Source organism: Chinchilla lanigera, unplaced genomic scaffold, assembly GCF_000276665.1.
Source record: "Chinchilla lanigera isolate Chin_1 unplaced genomic scaffold, ChiLan1.0 scaffold00004, whole genome shotgun sequence".
Classification (NCBI taxonomy): domain Eukaryota; kingdom Metazoa; phylum Chordata; class Mammalia; order Rodentia; family Chinchillidae; genus Chinchilla; species Chinchilla lanigera.
In genome coordinates this window covers 23,080,242-23,106,592 of record NW_004955405.1, presented here as the reverse complement: position 1 = coordinate 23,106,592, position 26,351 = coordinate 23,080,242, and the positions used below count along the sequence as shown (strand labels likewise).

Genomic DNA, 26,351 nt, shown 5'->3' with positions numbered 1-26,351 from the left:
AAAATTGGGTAGGGTTTCTAACAGACCTTTATAAAACACGGAGTTTCCTAAGCTCAGAAGTAATAGAAGAAAATCCCCCAGATTCCACCTTATAGAGTTTTGGGGCAAAAGGAAATGGATTAAAATGTAAATAAATATTTTTTTTTGACAAGTAATAAATATTCTTGTCTCAAGCCTGGCAATCTTATTTCTTCAACCAGCATCCATGATAGTTTGTTAGCCTAACTGGTTAGATTTTATGTAGAATAAAATCTCAGATCCTTCAATTCTTACCTCTTGATTAATTGTGGTAAACTATACTTAATAAAATGAAAACAAAGCCAGGCATGGTGGTACATGCTGGTAATATCAACTCTTGGGAGGCTTAGGCAGGAGCCTTGTAAGTTTGAGCATAGCCTCATCAACTTAACAAGATCTTATGGTAAACAGGGTAGGGTACATGGCACAGTGCAAAGGACCTGGGTTCAATGCCCATTACTGCAAATTAAGAAAAGAAAAATGCACTCAAACAAAATTATTCTTTTTTTTTACCTTTGGGTAACCACTAATTGAGGTGTCAAATGAATGTAAGGAAAAATTTCTTGGCAGAAGCAGACTGATGTAGGTTTGTGATTTTGGTTAATTTAGAAATATAATTTATATCTGTCATTATTTCTGTCTATGTCGTTATCTTGGCACCAAGCAATATGGTGTCTGCATACTGTATGCATTCAGTAGTTCACTGCTGAAAGACAATAGGTTTGAATAGACTTCTTATGATTACATTATAAATGTATCTTAAAAATCTAGAAGATAACTCAAAAAGAAATTATTTTTACTGCGCAAATAAATAATGAGGAAATCCTACTCCAACAGGTCTTCTATATAGGAACATCTGAGAGAAAAATAAAAAATGAACATTCTGGTCATTTGCTTATGTTATCTGAAGACATAGATGATTTTAAAACAAAGTGATGGTGGCTGGAGAAGGTCAAAGGAAAATTAGTAAGAATATCTTTCTTAATGAGTACTTGGCTTCACTGACTAGCTCTTTTAAACTATCAACTCTGCATGACAAACAAAGCCATCTGTTTAAAATAACTCATACTGCAATATTTAACTCCCATATTCAAAATACAATAATAACTTTCTACTGCATCTGAAACACAGTCCAAAGTTCTTGACACCAACCTCTTTCCCTAGGCATTATGTGAACTAATCTCTGTCATTTTTCTGTGCCTCCCTTCTATCTATTCTCCATTACTGATCAGAGCTACCTACTGCATACTTCATGCTCCTTAAATACATTAAGTTTCTGTTTTAGGGTTTACAAATTGGCCTTACACTTAGCATCATTCAAATGCTATCCTCGGGGGCTGGGGATTTAGCTCAGTGGCACAGCGCCTGCCTGGCAAGCGCAAGGTCACGAGTTTGGTTCCAGGTACTGGAAAAAAAAAAAAACAAAAAAACCAAATGCTGTCCTTTATATAGGCCTCTTATGATCATTCAGTGAAGCACTATGGTCTGTCCCTTAATGTTTGCCATTTACATGGCAAGTTTGAATATTTTAAGTAATACTGTATATTTATATATGTGGTCATCATCTGCCACCCCATACAAAATGAAAATCCTGTGAAGTCAGGGATCTTACTGCTTTTGTTTACTACAGAAAGAACATTACCCAGAAATTTTAAAATGAGCCTTCCAGGCTAGTGTCGGGTGTCTTGAGTATGAGGTCTCAGCAGATCCTTCTCTGAGCACTTCCCAGAGGATGGGCCTGAGTTGGAGGCGGTTCTCACCCAAGGGGCCACTGCTGATGCCCGATTCTGGAAGAGCCCTAGCCAGGCCTGGTCTGGCCAAGCTGGAAGATTTTGTGTGGCTCCTCCCTGTACTCCATCAAACCAGGGCTGTGTTTTGCTCTCCACTGGGTAATTGGGGGGTAGGGGAGGGGCAGGAAGTGGGACTTTGGTGCTACCTCAGCAGAGGGTGGTGACACTTAACCCTTCCATTTGTTGACACTTTCTGATTTACCAAGTGCTTCCCTTCTGTTATTCGATCTGCACTGCCACTGATGGAATGGACACCACAGGCCTCTTTATCTGCTTTCCCAGATGAGGAAATGGCTGTTCTGAAAAGGGACTGATTTAGATCCTGCAGGTGGTATGTGACAGAGTTGGGGCTCAAAATATTCTCACCAAATCCAGTGCTCTTCATGTATTACTTTTATAACTAGAAAAATAAATATTAGAAACACTTTAAAAAAAGAAATTTTAAGATGATCATCAATGGCTGACATATTTATTTATAAAGATACCAATCCTGGCTATAAACATATAGCTTGAATTAGAATTAAGATCCTCTTGGTAATATCTATAAATATTCTAAAAAGCATCCTGTAAAAAAAAAATAATAGAGCTGTAGGCACTTAAGAACAATCAATGCAGACTAGATTTAAGGTGGCAAGATCCCTGATATAGAATCTCATGTTGATATAAGCCCTTTATTTTCTTCCACTTTTTACTTCAGGAAAATTTGCAATTTTGTTAAGAGAAAAGAGATTCCAGCCATACAGATGAAATCTGCTTGTAGCAGTTTCACCGAGATGAAGAGAAAAATGGTGACGTGCAGAGATGCCACAGCAGTAAGAGTTGGAGGGTCAAGAACCCAGAGATGAAAGAACTAAAGGAAGGTGTGTCCCAAGTCACAGGTTTCCAATTCTAAAATTTTGTCAGTAGATGCGGTACTGAGAATCACAGTGGACTTAGTACTTTGACAGCAAGTACTAAGGAGGTAAGAAGAAATTTATTCAGTTATTTAGTGACATAACGTCTTGGAATGGGATTCAGGGATAAACAAGGAGAAAGAGATCTGATAGATCTCAGTTAAGACAGCAACTCTCATGGAGACAACAAATAGAAAAGACAGAACAAAGTTTGAAAATAAGCTTCACAAGGATCTCTGCCTATAAAATATCTACTTGCCAAAATAAAGCTAAATCTTTTTTTTTTTTAGAAATGTAAAGATCTCCCAGCATCTTTATGTTTTACATCAACAAAGTTTGATACTCGTTCAAAGATTAATTGCTTAGAAAGAAGATCAACTGACTAAAAAACCAAAAGCTAACCAGCCAATAGAAGTAAACCTATAAATGATCCAGATTTATCTATCTCATGACAAATAGCCTCTTTGAGGACAAATTTGACAGAACTAAAAGTCAATTAAAGGTGCTGGGGATTTAGCTCAGCGGCAAAAGCGCCTGCCTGGCAAGCGCAAGGTCGTGAGTTCGGTTCCCGGTACCGGAGAAAAACCCAAAAACCAAAAACAAAAAAAAAAAAAAAAAGTCAATTAAAAAGAACCCACAGTCAATGTGAGGAATATTAGTATTCCTCTCTCAACTCATAAAATACCCTCCCCCAAAATCACTAAAGATTTAGATTTTTAGAAACACAATTAATAAACTAGAAGTAATTGAGATTTTGTAACAATATACTTCACCTCAGAAGAATACACATTCAAATTTACATGAACCATTTCCCCAATACATTATATGTTAAGACAAACTTTTAAGAAACTATATCAATCTTACATAAAACTCTTCCAGAAAATAGTACAGGCAATATTTCCTACCTGAATGTATAAGGGCAACACAACTGTCATACCAAAGCCTGAAGAAAACTACACAAGAGTTAAAATTTGCAGGCTGAACTTCTTTTTCATGCATACAAATACAAAAATCCTGAACAAAATATTAGCACATCAAATCTATTAATATGTTAAAAAGATAATGCAGTGTAGTTTAACTGGTTTATTTTAGGAGTATGAGGGTTAATGTTAAAAAGTCATCACTGTAATGTGAATGAACGTATGTGACAACACAGAATCATCATCACCATCTTAGTCACTGTGATCATCCTTTTATATACCCATGATAATGATAAAGTTTGATTTCTACATTGAATGGCATAAGATATTAAAAACAATACCAATAAAATAGAACAATTATAACAATATAGTGTAAGAAAATTTCCAGCAACACTACTTTTGGACTCCAATTTTAAAAGCAAAATTTTCGTTAAGCACAGCACTCTGATACTACAACATTGGTCATACAACCGAGATAGCTACTAAGTGGCTGGTGGTCACGTTGTATGTGGTGTGGATATGGTGGACAAAAGGATGCTTCAGGTCCTGAGAAACACAAAGAATGATGATGCGAGATTTCATCGTGCTACTCAGCACTGCGCTCAATTTAAAACCTATAAACTGTTTATTTCTAGATGCTCCATTAACATTTTCAGACCATGGCTAAGGAGGGGATTTCTGTTGCAGTATCAAGTTCACGAAATAGAAAGAAAAACTGAGGAATTGTTCTAGCTTAAAGTAGACTAAGGGAAAATAACAACTAATTGCAACCTGTGATCTTCAGTTGAATCTGAGATGGAGTATAGGACATTAGTGGGGAAAATTAACAAATTTCAACGAGGTCAGTTAGACAATGGTATCATATCAATGTTGAATCCCTAAGTGTGACTACTACACTGTGGTTAAAGAATACATTGACACGTGAAGAATCCGATCGAAGGGTAGAAGGTATGCTTACAGTCATTCTGTGACCACCTTTACACACTGCACAAGCTTGTAGGGCAAATCAGGATGTTAAGAAACTAGTAGCATTGTTGTTGCAAATGCTACCTGACAAAAAATGAACTCTAACTTAATGTCACCAAGACACACACCTTAGAAACTGGTTTAGCTCCCAAATAATGGACTCAAAGTATTTTAAGAGCAACACTGTAGTTGGTACTTACTTCATCGAAGGTAAAATCATTTAAATCTATTTCTTCATATTCTTCTTCAGATTCTTCGTCCTTGATAGCATCTAGGGCTATTGTCAGTTTCTTTCGCAAAATAAATCCCTTCCAAACTGCCTAAATAAAAATTTAAACTATGTTATACAGGGTTATAGATCAAACCTCAAAACAGATTCTCTGTGTTATCCCATTAGGAAGATAAAACATCTTAGAACTTGGTTTAATAGCTCAATAATCTGTTTTTTGAACTTTATGTGACACTTAAAACTGCAAGATAAATTAAACGACTGCATGTGTCTGAATCTCAGGAGACTTTTTTTTGTGGTAAGCAGAAAAGAATCTTTAAAACTCCCTCAACTGCACATGTAGGTCAACCAATCAATTATCTGACAATTCCTCCAAGGACTCATTCTCCACAGAGAAGAAAGAGATACAAAGAACAGCCAATACTGCTCACTTTCAAATGATTACATATAAAATAAACTAAACCACATTTAGGAAAGCGTTAATATACACAAGTGGCTATATTAGAGAGGGGGCCCAAGGCCCGTAACAACTAATTAATTTCATTTAAAAATAAACTCAACACAAAATAACAAAACTAAAAACATTTAGATTTGCTAATAACTGTGGAATACATAAACTTTCTGAACTACACATACAAGCAAAATGGAGCTTTGGAGAGGGAGTGAGCTTCAGCATATTGTAAGTGTAAAAAGGCAGGGAGAAATAAATATATTATGCATGTTAACATTTATCAGTGTAAAAATAATAGATACATATAAGCATATAAATTACATAAACACACATGAGCATATATATGATTGCTTAAATTTAAAAATAAAAGTTGTGAAATTAATTTTAAAATATTGACATATAAAGGCAGAAAAGAAGGTAATAGCTACACCATTAGAAATTTGAATTCTCTGAATATTCCTTGCTTGAATTTGACCTTGGAACCAGGCACATGATTAAGATAATTGTAAAAGTTAAATATTTAATAAAAGGCAACACCTTAAAATGTAAAAAAATGTTTCAAGCTGTGGGATTAACCACACAAGTTATTTAACATGATTTTAAAGTAGGTTTACTTAACTATAACCTCGTGAAATATACTTGAAAGACACGTTTGACTGTAAAAGCTATCTTAAAACAACTTTCAATAATTATATTGTCAGTAATAATATTAGCATTATCATATATAAAAAAGATAGGTCCACAACCTCTCTGTAGCACACAGCCTTGGAAAGCAAACCATAACTTCAGCAAGAATCCAGAAAGCTAAATAACAACTTTGGCAGCAATTAGCCAAGAGTGATCAACCCTTGGTGAAGGATTGCCAGTTTACCACTTTTGCTCCTGCTTATGACCAATCAGAGAAAGCTAAATCTACTTTCAAAACCAATGACATAACATGTGCCACTACTAGTCTCCTATCTACATTTCCCATATCAACAAATAATCAGAGCATACCCGAAATACCTGAAGGCCCCCTCTTCCCCACCCCTTCTTTAAATTTATGTGTTTTCTGTAATACACTATAAACAGTCCATTTTATCGCATTGGTGAGCTCTTTAGTTCCATATTATGCATACATGTAAGTAGAAACCCACTCACCAGCCTTGCTGCCCTTCCAAAAATCAGAGATGAGTGACAGGAGAAAAAAAAACAATTATATTAATGTCATAGGGAACCAAGATTCTGTAAAGATGAAAAATAAAATCAAATAACAAAAATTCTGTAGCCCTAAATATAATTGTAAAATACCAGTATGAACTACTGTATGTTTTGTCTTAGAACATATATTTTCAAGTTTAGTGAGATTAAAAAATAAAATAATGTCCATACCAGTAACAGTAAGTACTCCTATTATAGGAGTACTTACTCATCAATGAGATAAAATAGACTATTTATTTAGAGTGTATTACAGCAAAGACATAAACTGAAAGACTAAGAAGGAGTGGAGAAGAGGAGGCCTTCAGGTGTTTCAGGTATGCTCTGATAATTTGTTGATATGGGAACTGTACAGAGGAGGAGACTAGTAGTGGCTTATGTTATATGATTGGTTTTGGAAGCAGATTTAGCTTCCAATATATAAAGACATGGGATCTTTATATATCCTTTTTGTTAAAAGAGTCAAAGATCTTTGGAGAAATGTTGATTCTAGGCCTAGGGAAAAATTTATGACAAATGAGCTTGGAACATGTGTTACATTAGAAAGGAAGGAAGGTGTCAAAGACTATTAAACTGTATCAAAAAAGGCAATTTAATGGAATTGCTACTGGCCAAATAAAGGGCAGTTTGAGCATTACCAGAAATAAGTACAATGGAAATAAGCACATAATATACTTTTTAAAATTTACTCTTTCAATGACAGTATACATCATGGTGACCTATAGTGGATGCTAGGAAACTGTTAATCTAAAAATTAAAAACTAAAAAGAACATAGGCATTAAATCTACTTTTCTGGTATGAAACATACCTCTGAGTTTATAAATAATTGATTGGACAAAATTTCTCTTTATAGATATAACTTAGTTAATAAATGAATGATTAGTAGATCTAAAGCACCACCATTTTACAAACTATTAATAAAATAATTCATCTGGGTAATGTGTATTAGTGGACACCAATATTCCCGAAAGAGAGGCAACAAGATATTATATACCTGGCTTTTGTAACACATACCACCACCTATCATATACCTTTGTTAAGAAAAGCAAACCTTACTGTCAGTGTATAGAAAACCAGGGGAGAGGAAATATGTTAAATTGTTAAATACACGGGCCATGGACGTGTATTTGGCAAAATTCAGGAAGTGGAAATCTCTCCAGGATGAATGATTGAGGGTTCCTTCAATAAATAAACTACAAGGAAAAGAAGAGGTTGCTCTATATTAAAAAATATAAATGACATATAATCCAAAAATTTAAAAAGCTATGACTTTATATTTTGATTTTAAAAATCTGTCAACAAATATTTATAAAATACTAGAGACAATTTAAATACTAACATATTTGGGGTTATTGAAAAATTAGTGTCATTTTTTAGCATTATTGAATGTACATTTAAAACATAGAAATAGATCAATAATAGAAATCAATACTGAAATAATTATGAAATGAATGATTTATCTGGCATAGTATACTGATGAAGAGGGAGAAGTGTGCTGGGTATTAAAGCAGTCAATACTGGCAGTAGTTCAACAATGAACACAATTCTGTGAGATTAGAAACCAAGATTTACTACTTAAAATCAGGTGACCTATGAGGCTGTCTCATTAGCTACCATTCAGAATTTCCCATTATTATGACTATGACCACTATCCTTGATGGAAATGCAAAGGAAGATATTTCTGCCACACTCCCTGTCATATACAAATCAGGTAAATAGGTAGGCATGGATTTTGAAATTTATTCAATGTCTATTTTATGCTATATATAAATGGTTGAGCAATGACTCAAACATAGAGACTCTCTATCCATGGACTTTCTATTCTCATGGAGGGTGGGGACTAAAAGTAAACCCAATAAATAAGGAAAATATATTGCATGCTAGACAAATGTCATGGACAAAAATAATGTAAAGATGATAAGTTTAAGGTCCTACACTACTCAGACAGTTTGGGAGTTTTACTAAATCTGCTATTGTGGGGCTGGGGATTTAGCTCAGCGGCAAAGCGCCTGCCTGGGAAGTGCAAGGTCGTGAGTTCGATTCCCGGTACCGGAGGAAAACCAAATAAATCCCTAAATAAATAAATAAATAAATAAATCTGCTATTGCTACCAGCATTCTCAAGTGTGTGGTCCTGGGAGGGACTTGGAGGATGAGACTACAGGTGGATACAGAGTGCGTCCCGGGGCTGGGATTTAGCTCAGTGGCACAGTGCCTGGCTGGCAAGAGCAAGGCCATGAGTTCAATTCCCGGTACTGGAAAAAAGAAAAAAAAACACAGAGTGCGTCCCAGGGTACCACGTTATCAGGAGCTGCAGCGTTTTCACCGTGGTGAACCTGGTCTTCAAGCACAATCATCATGATCTCCGATACAATATAGTGGAGATAATCTTTTCCATTCCTAAGATAATTACCTGAGCCTTTCAATGTACCCACTGTTACTCCAAAAACTATGAGAAACCCAGGTTTCCAGCAATCAGTGTAGTAATTTACCTTATTTTCTTGATGGGGATGGTGCTGTTAAAAGTCTAGCTCTGTATAACTTCTATAACTTCTATAACTTCACCCATCTTATGGATTTCTAATTCATGTTATGAGGTTTAACACTTTAAAAACAAGCTCAGGATCACATATAAAATTAAAAAGATAAAAATCAAATATGATTGCTATATAGATTTAACTAGAAATTTTATATAGTGGTTAGCACATGACTATCACATAATGCTCAATTATTAAGTATTATTGCCTGATCCTTTACTTTTAACAATTATATTTATTTAGTTACTTAATTCATCACATAGGAAAATTCTACACTAAACACTGCACATAGTTCAAAAATACAGGTGGTCAAATACCCAGGCTTTCCAGGCTTTCCAGATTCTTCAGTTTCAACAGATACCAAGAATGCTCCTGAGTCTCTCCACATTTCAAGCAAAGCAAAGAAAAATAATATGGCATGTCTTGTGGGAGGGCATAACAGGGCAGATATGGAGGTGGTGTACACATCTCCTATTCATATTCTAATAACCGGAACTTAGAAAGAAGGCCACAACGAACTGCAAGTGAAGCTAGGACATCTAACTGGCCTGGACGCCAGGAAGAAGACCATGAATTCTGGTGAGCAGAGAGCACTGTCAAAATGAAATCTTCATTTTCATCTTTCTAAAGCCAAGGTTCTTTCTTCTATGTCATGCTCTGCCCCCCTCCAGAATGCTTAGATATTCTAAAATTTACATCTTAAAATGAGTGGTTTAAGAAACTAGATGACTACACCCCACACCAGAGAAAATGAAACTGAATTCAGTGACTGGACTACCATGATGTACATCAGAAGAGACTTGCCATAAATTATATGGAAAGGATGAATTACGTTTTCTTTTACAGATACTATGATCCTCAACCAAAGGAGATCTAATAAAGATATCAGTCACCAAACTGACAGCTTCATAAAGTAGTGAACTTCTCTTTAAGAGAACTGAAGCAAAAGTTTAATAGCCATTTACTATTTCTGCTGAAAAATGCACTGTTCGTCCAATAATAACAGGAGGAGTTTGAACTGTTGGACACTTGCATTCTTTATGCAGAAGAACAGTATTTTGAGATAGTAAGCAAAGTTTCTTTCTCTTAGAGCTTCCTTGAATCAAATGTCTCCCCTCATTCTTACCACTATGGTATCAAGCTTTTTCCTATATATTGCTTTCAAGAAGAGTACAACAAAAACTAAACTAAAATACTAGGTATATTCATTAGAACCATAGCAAAGGTAATTATCTTGAAAACTATGTTCTTCCTAGTGAAAGCCAGGAACTTGAGAGAAAAAGATCTCTTTCTCTCAACATTAAATTTATCCTTTCCTTTGTGCCAAATAACTAGAAAGCATCCCTGAGTCCTGCCCATCTTCCACACAACACTTCCCCATAACTAACATTCCTGTTCTCTATTTCTAAAGTATATATACATAGCTTCACGCTAACTCAGTACATAGTCTGGAATGTGATACTCCAATCACCCAACTCCTCACATCCGGGACTGTGCCATAATATTCTCGCGATGCTATACTAGCCCAACTAAAGCTTTTGCCACAGTTCTTGCAATATATCTGTAACAGAAAGTGAACGTGAGCATATTAGCCCACTTTTCAAAGTCCTCCTGTGTCTTCTCATATTATAAGAGGAAAAGTCAAATTCTTAACAATGACCTATGTCTTCTAAATCCTATTTATCTCTCCTTTATCATTTTCCAGTCACACTGGCTCCTTGCTGCTCCTTAAACACTGTGGGTGTGCTCCTCCATCAGGGTCTGTGAAGCTGATACGCCTTTGTCTGCGATATTCTCCTATAGATAGCCAGTGGCTTAGTAGCTCGCGCCAGTGTCAACATTTCTGGTCTTCCGTATCTGTTCTATCTCAAATTAAAAACTTCCTTTTCAAACCCTCATCCTGCTTTATATTTCTCCTTGATTTCTGTCCCTAACAAATCGACTGACTGCACCTTCCAACAAAATATAAACTGGCATTATTTTCACATCGAGAAACCGTTGTTGAATAAACAGAAGGAAATGATGATTTTCTTGTTTGGATACTGTTATTCATCTGAAGCATGGTGTTGTGAATTTCCACAGACCTTAACTTTATGTATGCATTCAGTTTATTTGATTCTTTCTTCAGGATATAAACACCACGCTGGCAGGCATTTTTGTAGGGTTTTTCTTTTTTTTGTAGTTTTATTTCCTAAGCCAACAACGGTGTCTAACAAATCTAAGAAAAACACCTGATGAGTGAATAAATGAATAAATGAATGTAATCAAGCTAATATTCATTTCAAAACCGGGTAACATTGAGTCAAGTATATTCACCTCTTGATTTCTGAATTTTTAAATGAAAAATTTTAAATAACATTTTTAAATGAAGAACTTTAATATTGGGTGAATTGAAAATACACTTTTAGAAGAAGCTATAACTTATACGAAATGAGGCCCCACTTTGGCTAGTCAGATTTTACTCAAATTGACAAATGGCACTGTTGAGAATTTTTAAATGTAATTGTGTAGTTTCACTTGACCCATAGTCATAAAAATACTCTTTCAGATATAAAGACTATTCCTTCAAGCTATATACTAAGCAGAACCAAAGCCAACCTACAGTTTACATGCAGCCTACATGTCATGTGAGTATAACATAAATCCATGTAAAAATAAATCACTAAGATTGGGGTGGCTCTTTATACAGAATAAGCCAGAGAAAGATGATGAATGTACCTTTCATCATTAACCATGCTAGCAAAAGATTAAAATTAACCTGAATAAGAACAGCAGCCTTCTCTTTCTGTTCATGGACATTCATAATATTTTTTCTTCCTTCTTTCATTAGAAAAGTTTGATTATTGAAGGAATTTGACAGGCGTTCTGTTGTAACAGTATGTATCCTTGGAGAGAAATTGATCTGTCTGCGCACAACATAACCACGCCAGTATGCCTGGATCACCACAGCTGCCATACTATAAAAAGGTGAAAAGAAAATATTTTTAGCATGTATGAATACACGGTGGTAGATAAGAGATTCTTGTGAGCTATAAACATAGACCATGTAAAGTGCTACTTAAAAACAAGACCCCTTCTTTTGTTTAACTACAGTCAGAGAAGTAAAAACAAGCAAATTTCAAATCTGAATGTGAGAAAAAGTCACATTCTTGAGAGAAAGACCTGGGTACCAGGGAATTTTATTTATTGAAAGGGGAGATACTATAGAAATTTCATAAGATACTGAGGACATTGGTGAGAGGATATTGGATAGTGCAGAAGAGAGGAGATAAATGTAGGAGACACTTTCAACTTTGCTGTTTTGGGTGAGATCCTTTACACTGTGGGGCAAGAGCTTTGGTGAGGAAGAGAAAGGAGGCCTTCCTCACCAGAAGAGGCAAGGCCCTAGCTGGTTGCCAGTAGCTTCTCTTTTCTCCCTACCCATCATCAAATACTTAACTCTCACTCTTATGAGCTCAGTAGTAAAATCTAACATCTCTCACCCACCCGTTTGCCAATTTCAGGCACTGCATCAGTGAGTACTGTGTGTTGTCTACATGCCAGTGCACTGCACAGCAGTAGCTAATGTGAATAAAAATGTACTGATTGTGTGTTCACAGTATATTTAATCATGTTTTTTCCTTTCCCAAACATGTTATTACAAGAATATTATCAATGTGCTGGTATAGTTTAAGTGCTAAATATTCTGTCTTGGTAACCCTTCAAATTCCTGAGTTTGAACGGGAAGGTTCTGTTCTCCAATGTTCCCCTGAAATAGTTTTCAATAATTTTATAATTACCAAACCTAATGAATTTTTTGTTCATTCTTATATGTCCTTATATTTGGTTTAAAACAAAATGGAATGAGGCAATAAAGTCTATCAGATATGACCGTACATATTTTTTCTTACAGCATTTGTAGGAAATGAAAAATAAGTGATGTCATCTTCTATAGTTGCTTAAATTTATAATTGTTATCAATTGTATCATCCTCCTCATCAACACCTTTTTATCAACAGGCCTTCAAGACTTTTAATCTGTTTGTTATGAGTAGAAAATTGAAGTTGATGGCTAAAACTTCTGGTCTAAGTTAAACTACTTGCACTTGTAGTGCTTGCAAAAAAAAGTCATGTTCCAACAAATCATTTCCTCCTGCTCGTATAAACAGAACTTTGTAAATTCACATTTGGTCATGCAATTTTCCATTCACGCCTCATCTTTTCACCGGAAAAAGAAAAGGTGCCATTCTGTATGTAAATACTGTATTAGGTACTTTGGGTGACAAAGGGAAAAGAAGAGCCAGAAAAAAAAAAATATTTGGGGTGTATAAGTAGTTAAAATGGAAAGGTGTATAAGGAAAAAGATTTAGGCTAACATCTTCTGTTTCTCTACAGTGCATGTTAGTTTCACTGACTACAATGTGAAATTCTTCTAAAGCCAGCAGCTTCATGAAACCTCAGCCCCATATCAAAAATTACTAAGGAAAACCAAGAGGTAGATGAGGAATATTTTCTTTAGTGACATACATAGGAACTGCTATTTCCTACACTGAAAGCAAGGAAAGAAGCTAACTTGAGGTTTTCCTAATCGCAGCCTCCTCTCCACGTTGGAAAAAAGACCTCTATCATCATCTCTATTTTTTTTCCCTAGCAAAAATAATAATGTAAAAAAAAATGTCCTTAGCACAAAAGTACATATAAATCTTGCTTAGAAAACTTCAATATAACTGACAACGGATCTTCCCGAATACCCAATTAACAAGGGTTAGCAGGTGGGTACACATTTTCTTTTTCCTTTTTTTTTTTTAAGGTCTTTCATATATATTTTAGTTCTTCATGTCTATTTAATATCATCATGTAATAATTTTATTATCATTAATTAAGAAGTTCCAAATGTTGTATTTAAAACCCCAATAGGCAACATCTGGAACAACGAAATTAATTACTGAAACATAAATCAGGAAATGTTAAAGCCACTTTTAATAAACGTTAATAATTTTAAAATAGGAAATAAATGTCAATTTTAGCACATCAAACTAGTCAACACAACTTTCAGAAAGGCAATCGCTTAACGCACACAATGCCGAGAAAAGCCAGACCAAGAAAAGCAGGATTTCTGCCTTATTCAGTGCCAGACAGGCTGAGTCGGACAGTTTTTCTCTTGGCTTGACACTGAAGTCGCAGATGCACACAAGGAACAAGAGGCTGGGAGGCCAAAGTAGAAACCAATCCTTGCTGGTTCAATAAATGATTAGAGCCGGAGACTCGCTTTTCTACAAGTGTTTAATAGCGGTGAGGGAGATTATGTGTTTAATCGCAAGGGATGTTGCCCTACCTTACAGAGCTGTTATGCCAAAGAAAATTACAGGACATACATTCAAATAGTGGCCTACATGCTTACTAAGTGCTTGCTAGATCAATGAGGAAATATTGAGCACAGGCAAAGGTACATTTTTCAAAAAATTATCTGATTATTCAGAGTGCCTTACTTTCTACTTTAGAATGTAGCATTTTATTTCCTTAAGAGCAATTTAGTTACTTAGACATTACAGAGCAGAAAAACAATTTCTCATTTCTCATTTTAAATTGAATACTATTATAAATTATATCTGAACCAGTCAAAAACCAAATTAATCTGCACTGTGGTTAGTAGTTTGTGTGCATCATAAAAACATAATTAAGGGAGTTAGTATAAAACATTTTAGTGATTTAAATCTTTACCAGGTTATTTGGCATCATTGACTAAAATCACCCATTAAAAATAGTAAACATAGCATATGTAAAGGAAAATGATGTGTATATTTACCTTTTTTCACTGTGTTCAATATTTTGGCTATTCCTCAGCAGAGAATTCGTCATTATTTTCACCAATGGTGTCCTTTCGGTGGTAATACTTCCGGTCTTAGTGTCTTGTCTCTCCTGGCATGCTAATTTTTCCTGATTTCTTTCTTCTAAACCTTTACATACAGGGGAGTGGCTCAATGGGGAGTGACTAAAACCAGGGTCCATCGATTTCTCAGAAGTATTTGGTGAGTCCGCACTAAGTCCATTTGCACAAGGAGGGAAGGCCTCGTTCTGCAGTGTGCTCTTATCGTATGGAGGGGCCAAACGGTTTTGCAGAGTGCTTGATTCATCTTTCTTGGTGATGCTCACACCCCCATGCTCATGTGCATATCTGTATTCAGTACTAAGTGTCATCAGTTCCTTAAAATAATGATGGAAATTTTCTGCTCTATCCAAGGTGAAAACATCCCTGAACAAAGAAGTGATCAGAGCATTTCACACTTAGAATTATATCAGCATATACAATTTTTAACATACATTTTGCTTTATTCCTAAAATGAGCATTAAGTTTTACTACAACATTCATTATAGATTATTTTTACTTCTTTACACAAAAATGTTTTCATTTTGAACACAGTTTGAAAGTATTTAGTTAATTTAGATCTGCCGGTCCAGACAAAATGTCTGGGAGTTTTAGGGCCATTTTTATTCAAGGTATTTTTGGAACAAATAAATGAGAAAAATTCATTCTTTTACTACCATAACATTAGAATTCATGGCTGCCTAAATTTGGAAAAGTTATTTATGAAGTAAAGTTAAAAGTACTTTATGCCTTGACTCTTGCCACTCAAAATATTTGTACTGGATTTTTAAACAAAGAATGTATATTATGAGAAAGTTTTTATTTCCATTTTTCTTTGGAGAAATATTTCATTGCAAAGAGAATTCAAATAGTTTAAGACACAAATGGTTGAGATTCTCTTAAACAATTGTTTCATTTCTAACTTGTAGACTTATATAATTGATCAGATTTTCATCTTCACCAGATTTGATGTTCCCAGTAGCAAATGAAAATAATCTTGCAGTTGTATAAGACTTATTCTTAACTGCACTTTATTTATTTTATTTCCAGGTTATTTTTAAGTTTTTACTTATCTCATAAATTTCCAGCTATATTTTATATGCAGGCAGAAACTGAATTATTCTTGTGTAAAGATGTAGTGTGTGTATATATATATATATATATATTTACACACACATATATGTGGTGTATATGTGTATATATATATAAAAAATTTAATCCAAGCAAACAAAAGGAAATTTATAATTATTTCAAAGTATAAAAATAGTGATTATGTTCAGCAAATTAATTATTGTGTATAATATAGTCTTCCCTGATATATTTCTGCTATTTTCCATTTCTTGCATTTTGTTGAATAATGAAGCAGAAAATGTTCAGTGCAAACATGGGGATATGAAATGCTACTGTTAAGGTATTGAGTTCAGTAATATTTATGCATTAAACATTTAAAAATAATCTACTTCCCAATAGCAAAGCTAAAGTGAAACTTAAATTTCAATAACAATAAATAGTCTATATTTCTAAATTTTACATCTCATGTTAAAAAACTAAATTTCAACATACGTGATTTCAAAGATCACTTTTTTTTTTTTTAGTTTTTCTCCGGTACCAGGAACCGAACTCAAGACCTTTCGCTTGCCAGGCAGGTGCTATGCCGCTGAGCTAAATCCCCAGCCCTTCAAAGATCACTCTTGCACAAAGCAAAATTATTCTTTACATATACACAAAGAAATATTAGTTTAGATTTCCACAAAGATAGACGTAAATATCTTAATTTTGTTAAAAGGAAACATTTCTGTAAAATTGAAATTTTTTTTAAGTTGTGAGATTTCTTTTTAATATGAATAGACTATATTAAAAATATTGAAATAGAAAAATAATTCAATAAGACAAGAATGTATGAATGCATAAGTAGCAATAATGCTAACATGAAATTTAGTAATTAAATTTAGACATTAAGAAGCACATATTAATTTTCCAGTTATAATGGTGAGACATCACAAGTGAAAAAAATGTGAAAAGGTTTTCCTTTTTATTTACATTTCCTAGAGCAATGCAAATTTACAAATTAAAAATTTAGTTTAAAAATTAAATTTAAAAATAGAAAAAGATCAATGGTAATTCATTCATTATTATGCATTCAGAATTAAAGAATTAATGTTCTATTTCACTGTGATTACTCTCAGATGCCTTCTTCTGAACACATGCAAGCACTGACTGCATCTTCCACTATGGTTCCCCCGTATCTTAAATGTAAATATAACACATGTACAATATGACACCTTAATAATACATAACATGCATTAAGTGTTGTAAAACTTGCCTTATTCCAGTGAAAATTCTTATTGACCAAATTTTCATTTATACTAATCTGCAATTTTTTCAAAGATAAACTCTTGCCCACAATTATTGATACATGACTGATGACTAATTGAATGTATGCCTGTATCATAAAACTATTCTCACACTTTATTTTATATAATAGTTTAGATTTTACATATATGTATATCAAATCCATTTCAAAATACAATTTAATGTATTTCTAGGAAAAAGAAGATTTCCAAGAAGATTTCTAAGATTTCTTTAAAGGCAGACTATTCCCCAAAACATACTGTTTCTAAGCAAGGACATAATTGCTGTGATAATCAAAATATGAAAATATGCTTGGCAAGTGTTCTACTACTGAGCTATAACCCTAGCTCACATTATTTATTTTAAACAAAAGGGGAAGATAACAATCGTACCCTTTTCTGGTGATGTGGTTTTCCACTAGTAACTTGAGTTCTCGAATCTGGGTCTGACAAAGTACCAGGAATTGTCCTGCTTCCAGAGGACTGTGTTCCTCAGTGTGGATATCTGAGTAAGAGCTTATCATATCCCCATTGATGATTCTCAGAGCAGGTAACGTTTTAAGTAGAGAATGCCTGTGGGAAACAGAAAAAAAAAGTTAATAATCTTGAAAATGAGAGTTTATGTTTAAAGTTAATCATATGCCTATCATGTGAATAAGCACAGAATATATATCAGAAACACTGATTTTGCAGAGAAAATGGTAGTTAAATTTGTATAGCAATGAAGGCTTTCTGTCATGCACAAAACAAATTTTAGAGCATTTCTTATATACTTAATCATTTTCTCCTAGAATACAAGTGGGAGAATTAAATTTGGAGGCTAAAGATCACATTTTAAGTGTATTAAAACTGCAGTATGAGAAGAATTTTATTTGTTTTAGAAAAAGGAAAATAACTTTACTAAAAGTTAATTACTTTAGAAATAAAGTTAGATTTTGATTATGTTTCTTAATAAAATATAGTGAGAGTAGGACTTTAAAAAAAAAGAAGGGGACATTATCCAGCTTTTCATGACCTGAAACATCTAAAATTATGTTGCCCCTGAATCTCGCTAAGAATTATAATAATTCTTGAAATATTACCAGAAGTCTGCCTTGATTTAAAAGACAAATGCAGCAAAACAAAAGCAGAAGTAAAAGTAAACAGGTCAGATGGCAAGAATTTCCCGTTGAACCGAACCGTTAACATATACTTGCCCAAACCTTTCACAAGGACAACGCTCATTTCTTTTTGAAAGGCTGCTGATGGTCACAGGGACATCATGGACTTTTGAGCAAAAGTTTAACTTTGAGGAAAACTGCAAAGCTCTGATGACAGATACCAAAGAAGAAGTATGTAAATGGAGAGAGTTCATGGGTCCCTTGAGAATATTCAATATTGTCAAAATGTCAGTTTTCCTAAACTGATCTATAGATTCAAGTCAATCTCTAAATTTCAGCAAGGTATTTGGTAGATATTAACAAACTAATTCTAAAGTTTATATAGACCCACACCCAAATACACAGAAGAGCCAGAAGAATATTAAAGAAAAGCAACACAGTCAGAGGACTAGTACTACTCAGTTTCTAGACTGAATGTGAAGTTACATAAATCAAAATAATGTGGTATTGTTGGGAAAAAAAGACAAAAGCATCAATAAAATAGACAGACCAGAAACTGACTCACATAAGCATAACCACGTGATTATATTTGCAAAAAACACAAAAGATAGTGGGCAAAGATGATCTTTTCAACAAATGGTACTGAAATAATTGAACATGCAAGTGAAAAAACACAGATCTAGAAAAACTTTTGTACTTCACAAAATACTACCTCAAAATGGATCACACAGCTAACTGTAAAAGGTAAAACTATAAAACTATTAGAATAAGAAAAAACCTACATGACTTTAGGCATGACGACTTAACACTGAAAATTTCTACTCTGAAACCTAAGGTCAAGAAATTGGTAAAGAAAGCACAGGCTAAGAGAAAATATTTGTAAAACACATTGATAAAGGGCTGCTATCTACAATATACAAAGAATAATTAATAGTCAGCCCCTTTTAAAATGCACAGATTGACAAAAAAAAGAGCAAGAGATCGAAACAGACATTGCACTAAAGAATACATCTGTATGACAGTTATTCACGTGAAAAAATGGTCGTCACCATAATGTGCCCATGTGGTTGATTCACCGACTTTAGCAAGTGTCTCTCTGGTGCACAATGTTTAGAGTGGGAAGGATGTGGATTGTGAAGATGGGGTATATGAGACTCTCAATTTGCTGCTAACCAATGACTGCACTAAAATTAAACTTTATTAATTAAAGAAAGTAACAGTTCCTAAACACTAAAGGGTGATGAAGTAAAATTACTAACACAGCAAGGCTTAAATGGAGCTCTCCATACAGAAGCAGCATCAGTTAGTCCTATCTGTGCTGTAAAGGCTGGAAAACAAATTCATTTATACAAATGCAGTTGTAAAATAAAATTTTGATATTTTCTCTTTCTGAAGGATGTAATTGAAAATGACAAAAATACAGAGATAAGATCAATGAAGTCACAAAGCATAATTATATGTATATAATTATAGTTTTCATATGCTTAGAAGTAAATAGATAATCATGAGAGAGACAGAGAGAGAGAGAAATACACCTTCCTCAAGGAAAGTTTGTATTGAGGGTGAAGATTGTTACTGCCCAACATGTTCTTCATCTCCTTCCCCAGAAAAAAATCCAAGTTTTTCCTCTTACCAGTAATTAAGTAAGGAACAAGGGAAAGCAATTAAAGTTTGTTCTTCAAGGTAATTATAAGATCCTTTACAATACTAGGAAATCAATGAGTCTTGTTGCTTTTATCATAAAGAGATTTAGAATATTAATATTTGAGTACAGTACCTACATTTTGAACCTTGTTAGTAGACTTAAAGCTACCGATGTTTGCCAAATCATAAACAACCACACTTACCCATAAGGGGTAAAATACACAGAATACAGTGTGTTCCTGACTGCATTCATCTTATGATATGATTCAAAAGCAGAATGTTACATTAAGATAGCAGTTATACTTTATGGATGTAATAAGATAAACATGGGTAATCACCACAGGAAAAAAATATTAAATTTGACATGATATCCTTGACCAGGTTCCCATAAAACCAAGGAACAGCTACCCTCTGAAATTTATATTGTTAATAATCAAAATATACTGGAGAGATCAATTTCACCTGTTCTACTGTGCTAGATTATTATATTACAAATGATGATAAACATGTTCTCTTTCCAGGTACACAGTCAAGTTTTCAAGACATGAGCGCATTGTCAAAATAATTTAGTTATAGCTATAAAATCATATAAAAAATAATGATACTTTTGAGATGTGTTAATAAAAAGTCAGGCAATGTTTCAGCATGAAAAAGAGACTGATTCTATGAGTAGTACTGTTTCTTTAGATTCAGGATCTTAAATTATAGAAGCCCAAATCTAATGCTTCTGCAAACAGTTCTTGAGCAGAAATAATAGTTATAATTATTTAGGTACCCAGCAAATTTCTGTTCCTTGCCTTGGTCTCCAGAGCGAGCCCGACTGGCGAAAGTAAGGAGGTTGTCCACAACATGCTCTAGGCTTTGAAGAAAGTATATCTTACAAGGAAAAGAAAGAAAGCTGATATCATGTTACAATTTGTGTCACTTTTTTTTGATACCAGGACTTGAACTCATGACCTTGTGCTTACCAGGCAGGAGCTGTGCTGCTGAGCTAAATCCCTGGCCCATTTGTGTCACTTATGAGGTTAGTAAAGCAGAATTTTTTTTCGTTGCTAAAGCATGAACATTTTTGGTTAAAAAAAAGTAATGAGCCACTGAACTACAAAATTTTTCCCCATAAAAAGTGGTCGTGGAGTCAGAATGGTCGTGCAGAAGCAGTAGTACTTATGAGTCCTTCCTGAGTAGAATCTTTTGGGTCTCATTTTGTGAAGCTACAAGGTAATGTTTCTGAAATGATTGTGTTTGAACTACTTCATCAGTAGTACCTGAAGTGCTTTTCAAAATGTCGACTCTGGGCATACCAAAGACTTTGCTGATCAACTAGGAGATCCATAGTTTTTAGATATCACCTTTCTTATTCAGCTTTAAAGAATAAAAAAATCAGTGCATTCAGAAGAAACAAACTGCCACATGCCATACTAAAATCAGTGATTGCTCAGGTTTAAACCTGAACCTTAAAAACCTCAAAAATTCTGATAATTTGCAAATTGTTTTAAATTTCCAAAAAAAATAAAATAAAATAAAATGACACAAAACTTGTAGCACAGCCAGCCATTGAACAATATCAAATATATGTTAAATGAAATAAGAGAAATTGATGCTTTAGGATAGTTACAACACAGAGATGTGGTCACTGATAAACATTGCCACTGACATACATAAGTGATATGAAATTTTCTTAGAGCACTATTCTCAAAAACACAGTATTTCATGATTGCATATATGTTCAGCGAAACATAACTTTTTATCAGAAACAATTTATGACAAAATAATTTTGACATTTTAACAAAATAATCCCACAGATAAAATGAAAATTTGTCCTATTAAATTAATGGATTGACAAGTATATTCACTAAAGCATATTTCCCTTAATAAAATGGGCATTTACACAGCCTATACCCTAAATAATAAAGAGAAAATATATTTAAAGCTAAAACAGTACATTAGGTTTGTTCTTTATTACTGCAGAAGAATATATATGGCAACTATTAATGAGAAGACCAGACCAGCGAGGGTGCAAATGATGGTTTTATCATAAAATGCATATTTTTTGAAATGGGTACTGATACAAGTGTCATTAAGTGCAAAAGTTTATCTATAGAGAATAATTCTAATGAACATGGCCAATGGAGCCTAATTCTCATTAGTAATATTTTGATGTTACCTTCATTACTTTTATTTTAAAAAGTTCTAGAATGATTTATTTTAGTCAGAACATTCTGAAATTCCTTGGTCAAAAAAATTTGTTTGCATCTTCAGGACTATAACAATGCCTTCAGTTTGTGACTTTATATAATTATTAGTCAGATACGGATTACTGTTATATTTTTAAATTTTTCTTTTTTGATAAGGAACAGTCTTTAGGTCTGTATAAGTTAGCAGCAAATAAGTTGGCTTTTCAAAATGTAGACTTTTAAGTTTGTGATGAATATATTAAAACATGCTGTAACAAGTTGATTAATGTTGAAAATGAAGTATAACAATACTGAGAGATCTCAAGATTAGTTTTTCCAGCTGGGTTCTCCTAGTCAAGGGCCAAATGAATATTTCATTTAGCGAAAACTTCCTGGTGAATATTCTGCCACTTAAGAAGTCTATTAATCATTAGTGAATGAAACAAATTCCCAAAGGAGATTCCAAGCTGAGTCTGTGGATTAAGTTTTACAAAGAAAATTTTTAGTACATCAGTGTTGTCCGTGTTATCACTGGCTAGACATGAAAGTAAGAAGCCGAATGGGACATTCTAGAACTAATCCCTTTGTTGGTATCAAAGGGTTAAGTAAAGTTCATGGGAATACATGCCTTAAGGTTTGAGTTGGTGATTTCATTAACAAATCCATATTGTAGGCATTTCTAGATTTTAAACGCTTTAACAAATGAATCTCTTCTGAAAAATAGTGAAAAATATATCAGAGCAATTGATCTAAACGAAATTAGACTCATCGGATTTTAAAGATGGATCACTCTGGTCCAAGAACAAGTATGTTCAGTTTTAGGAATTATGATAGCCACATAATTGTACATATCTATAAAGTAAAATTATTAATTTTTTACTGAGAGCAAAAAAATGTAAATATTTAGATTTATAAATTTATTAAGTTTATATCAATATATTTTACAAGCAAATATTATAAAGTAAAATAACAAGTCCTATGTTTCATACAAAGTAATTTTTAAAATTCAAAAATACTTGGGCTATCAGATTTGCTTCTAGCTATTGCAATCAGTAATGCGTAAGCTGTTTGAGTGAAGAGACACCAGCTTAGCAAGAGAATTCATGTCCTATTTTCCCAGCATCTGATAGAAAAACCATGACCCTTAAAGGTTTTACTTTGAATAGTAAGCAAAACTATCACTTTTCTCAGTTTTTATTCTTTCTGTTCATTTTTGCATCACATAATGATTCCCTTCCTTGAGGGAAGTTCATTCATTCATATCACAGACCTCAATTCTTTTTTACCCCTTTCCCTCCCTCCAAGTGTTGATCCCTTTCCCAATTTGAAAAAGATCTATTTCCATACTTGCTACTATCTTTTATTTTACTCATTATTTATATTTTAGGCTTCTTATATGAGAGAAACCATGAGATATGTAAGCTTGTGTGTCTGAATTATTGCACTTAACATTATGGTCTGAAGGTGCATCCATGTTTCTACAAATGACTCAAGTTTATCCATGTTTATGGCAGAGCAGTACTCCATTTTGTGTAAATACCATATTTTGTTTATCCCTTCATCCCAACATTTAGCTATTATGAGTTGTACTGGTATAAACATAGGCAGACATGTATTACTATAATATGATGTCTTCAGCTCTTTCACAAAGACATCTAGAAGGGGAATAGCTGGGTCCAATGCAATTTCTAGTTTTAGTTTTCTGAAGAACCTCTAGTTTTTGAAGAGAACAGCACTGGCATAAGAAACAGTACCAAGAATCAACATGTTGGATCTTACAAAATTAAAAAAACTTCTGCACAGCAAAGGAAACAAACAATAGAGTGAAGAGATAATTTACAGAATGAGAGAAAGTTTTTGTCAGCCATGCCTCAAACAAAAGACTAATATAGCATCTAAAATACATTAAGAACTAAAAAAAAAAAAAAAAATCAGACTGCCCCAAAATAAATGACTCAGTGGGGTATGGTGGTGCACATGTATAATCCCAGCACTCAGGAGGCTGAGGCGGGAGGATTATAGCAAGTGCAAGGTCAACCTGGGCTACAGGTGAGTTTAAGGCCAGCCTGAACTGCATAGTGAAACTTTAACTGCACAAAAAAGACTCAATTAAAAAATGGGCAAATAAAATGAATAGACAACCCTCAGAAGTACAAATAGCCAATAAAAACATAAAAAAATTCAACATAGGTGGCCGTTATAGAAATGCAACTTAAAATAATACTGAGATTTCATCTCACTCCAGAAGGAATGGCTACCATCAAGAAAGCAAATAATAACAAATGAGTGCTGGTAAGGTAGTTGGGGGGAACCCTTCCTCAGTGTGGGTGGGACTGTAAACTGGCACACTCCTGATGAAAATCAGTATGGACAAAAGCATCGATTTTTATTTGCCATCATAGACTTGGTCTATATATTTAGCTACTAAAGACAATAGAGATGTCTATGAAAACATGATCCATCAGATACTTTCATTATAATATTACCATCTAAAAGCAGTGCCTTTCTGACATAATTACACTCTTTCTTTTAGTATAGGAAGTTTAACTCTAAGATCCCTAGAAATAAGGACCTGAAACTTGGTTAAACTTTAAATTTAAAAAAAAGCCCTTGACCTTGGGTTAATACAGTTAGATTGAGACCTTGATAGTTCTGTATCCAATGGTGGAGTTCTTTACTCAACTAGTAAGAAACTTAAAATTATTCTTCAGTGGCCTTCTCACATACACAGAAATTCTTTAAATAGTTCAAACTTTTTAACACATTACAGTTTTTAACCAACAGCTGATATCTACTATAGAAATTTGTCTCAGATTTCAGTTTCTCAAGAAACCTGGAAAATTTGATAATTACTATGGTAGTACAGAGTCAGAAGACTAAACTTCTAGAATTCTTGATATTGATAATTATGAGAATGGGCAATGATAACAACTTTTAATTTATGGAGATTAACATTTTAAATAACTAACCGAAACTAATAAATTCAACAGAAAAATTAAATGGACTGAAATATGCATTTAAGTTATTACACATTATAAAATAATTGCTATAATGTGTTCTTTGAAAAAACATTATTGCATAACAACTACACACAAAGCACTTGCAAGCAGCAGAAAAAGTGATAGACAACTTTACTTCCATTAGGAATATAGACTTTCAGACAACCAAGTGTACTAGCTTATTTCCTTTGTTAAAAGTAACGGATATAGATAAATTTCTCCACTTGAACACCTCTTAGTGAAGTGTGAGGACACACAACAGACATGGAGGAACTAAATACGGTTAATACAATTCAGTACTACGGGCCAAGCTGGTTAATACTGTGTGTAAAGATACACATACCCTTCCAAGTATAAAGGATATACTCTTCTTCACCTTTCAATCGAGTTCCAAGTTCTGAACAGCAATTCTTTCACCAGTCATGTTTCCTTCTGTACTCATAAAAATTGTATTTCTGTTTTATTTAGCAAAGGTTAAAAACAATTGTTCTAAAATGTGTATTCAGATTGTCCCAAACGCTTCCAGATCGAGAACCGACCACATTTAAGCAGCAAGTGGTCAAGGTTAATGCTCAATGTAATAAAGAAAGGTGGCTGTTATGCCTTGAATATGGTGTATCCCCTTTGAAACTCATGTTGGAGTTTAACCCTCACCATCAGGTGCATGAAACAGGGAATGCTTGATCTCTACGTTTTGTAGAGGCTGGAAATTATTCAGATTAAATAACGTTACTGAGGTACAATACCATGATTGAATAATGGAAGCTTTAAGAAAAATGAAGGAGACCAACACACACCCATACAACCCCACACACACCCACACATCCATCCACAAACACACTCCCTCTCTGGTTCCACCACACGATCCTATCCTTCTCTTCTTGGGCTACCCTCTATTGGCTCAGGACTCTGACACCCTGCAGGTCGTCACTGGACTCAGGTCCTTGATCTTGGACCAGAATTATAAGCCATGTAAACAGCCTTTTTGTCCTTGTAAAGGTAATGTACTACTGTATTATTAGCAACAGAAAACGAACTAACACAGTATCTAATACCCCTTCCTCAGAAAGTGAAAGTAGAGCTCTATTTCTGAGCATGCAGAATGCAGCTAACTTTCTACACTAAAACAGCAAGAGGGAAGCTGTGAACTTACTGTAAATGTAATGAGTTAAGAAAAGCAATGTAACCTGCATGTGCAAGCACTGCATTGTCTCACTAGTGTAAAACCTGAAAGAGTT

General features: G+C 34.0%; 1 protein-coding gene across 11 annotated transcripts in view; it reads right to left on the bottom strand.

The window, feature by feature from the left end:
- The window catches only part of Lrriq1 (leucine-rich repeats and IQ motif containing 1), a 241,049-nt gene that overhangs the window by 139,182 nt on the left and 75,516 nt on the right, over positions 1-26,351 (bottom strand). For 9 of the 11 annotated variants that reach the window (XM_013518073.1, XM_013518100.1, XM_013518090.1 and 6 more), the window contains exons 15-19: positions 18,393-18,503; positions 17,590-17,769; positions 14,786-15,232; positions 11,760-11,958; positions 4,788-4,907 (exon numbers count right to left, since the gene is read on the bottom strand). In XM_013518073.1, the coding sequence (XP_013373527.1) occupies positions 4,788-4,907; positions 11,760-11,958; positions 14,786-15,232; positions 17,590-17,769; positions 18,393-18,503 (1,057 nt within the window). The remainder of the gene's footprint in view (positions 1-4,787; positions 4,908-11,759; positions 11,959-14,785; positions 15,233-17,589; positions 17,770-18,392; positions 18,504-26,351) is intronic. The other 2 variants (XM_013518086.1, XM_013518087.1) reach the window with 2 other exon arrangements.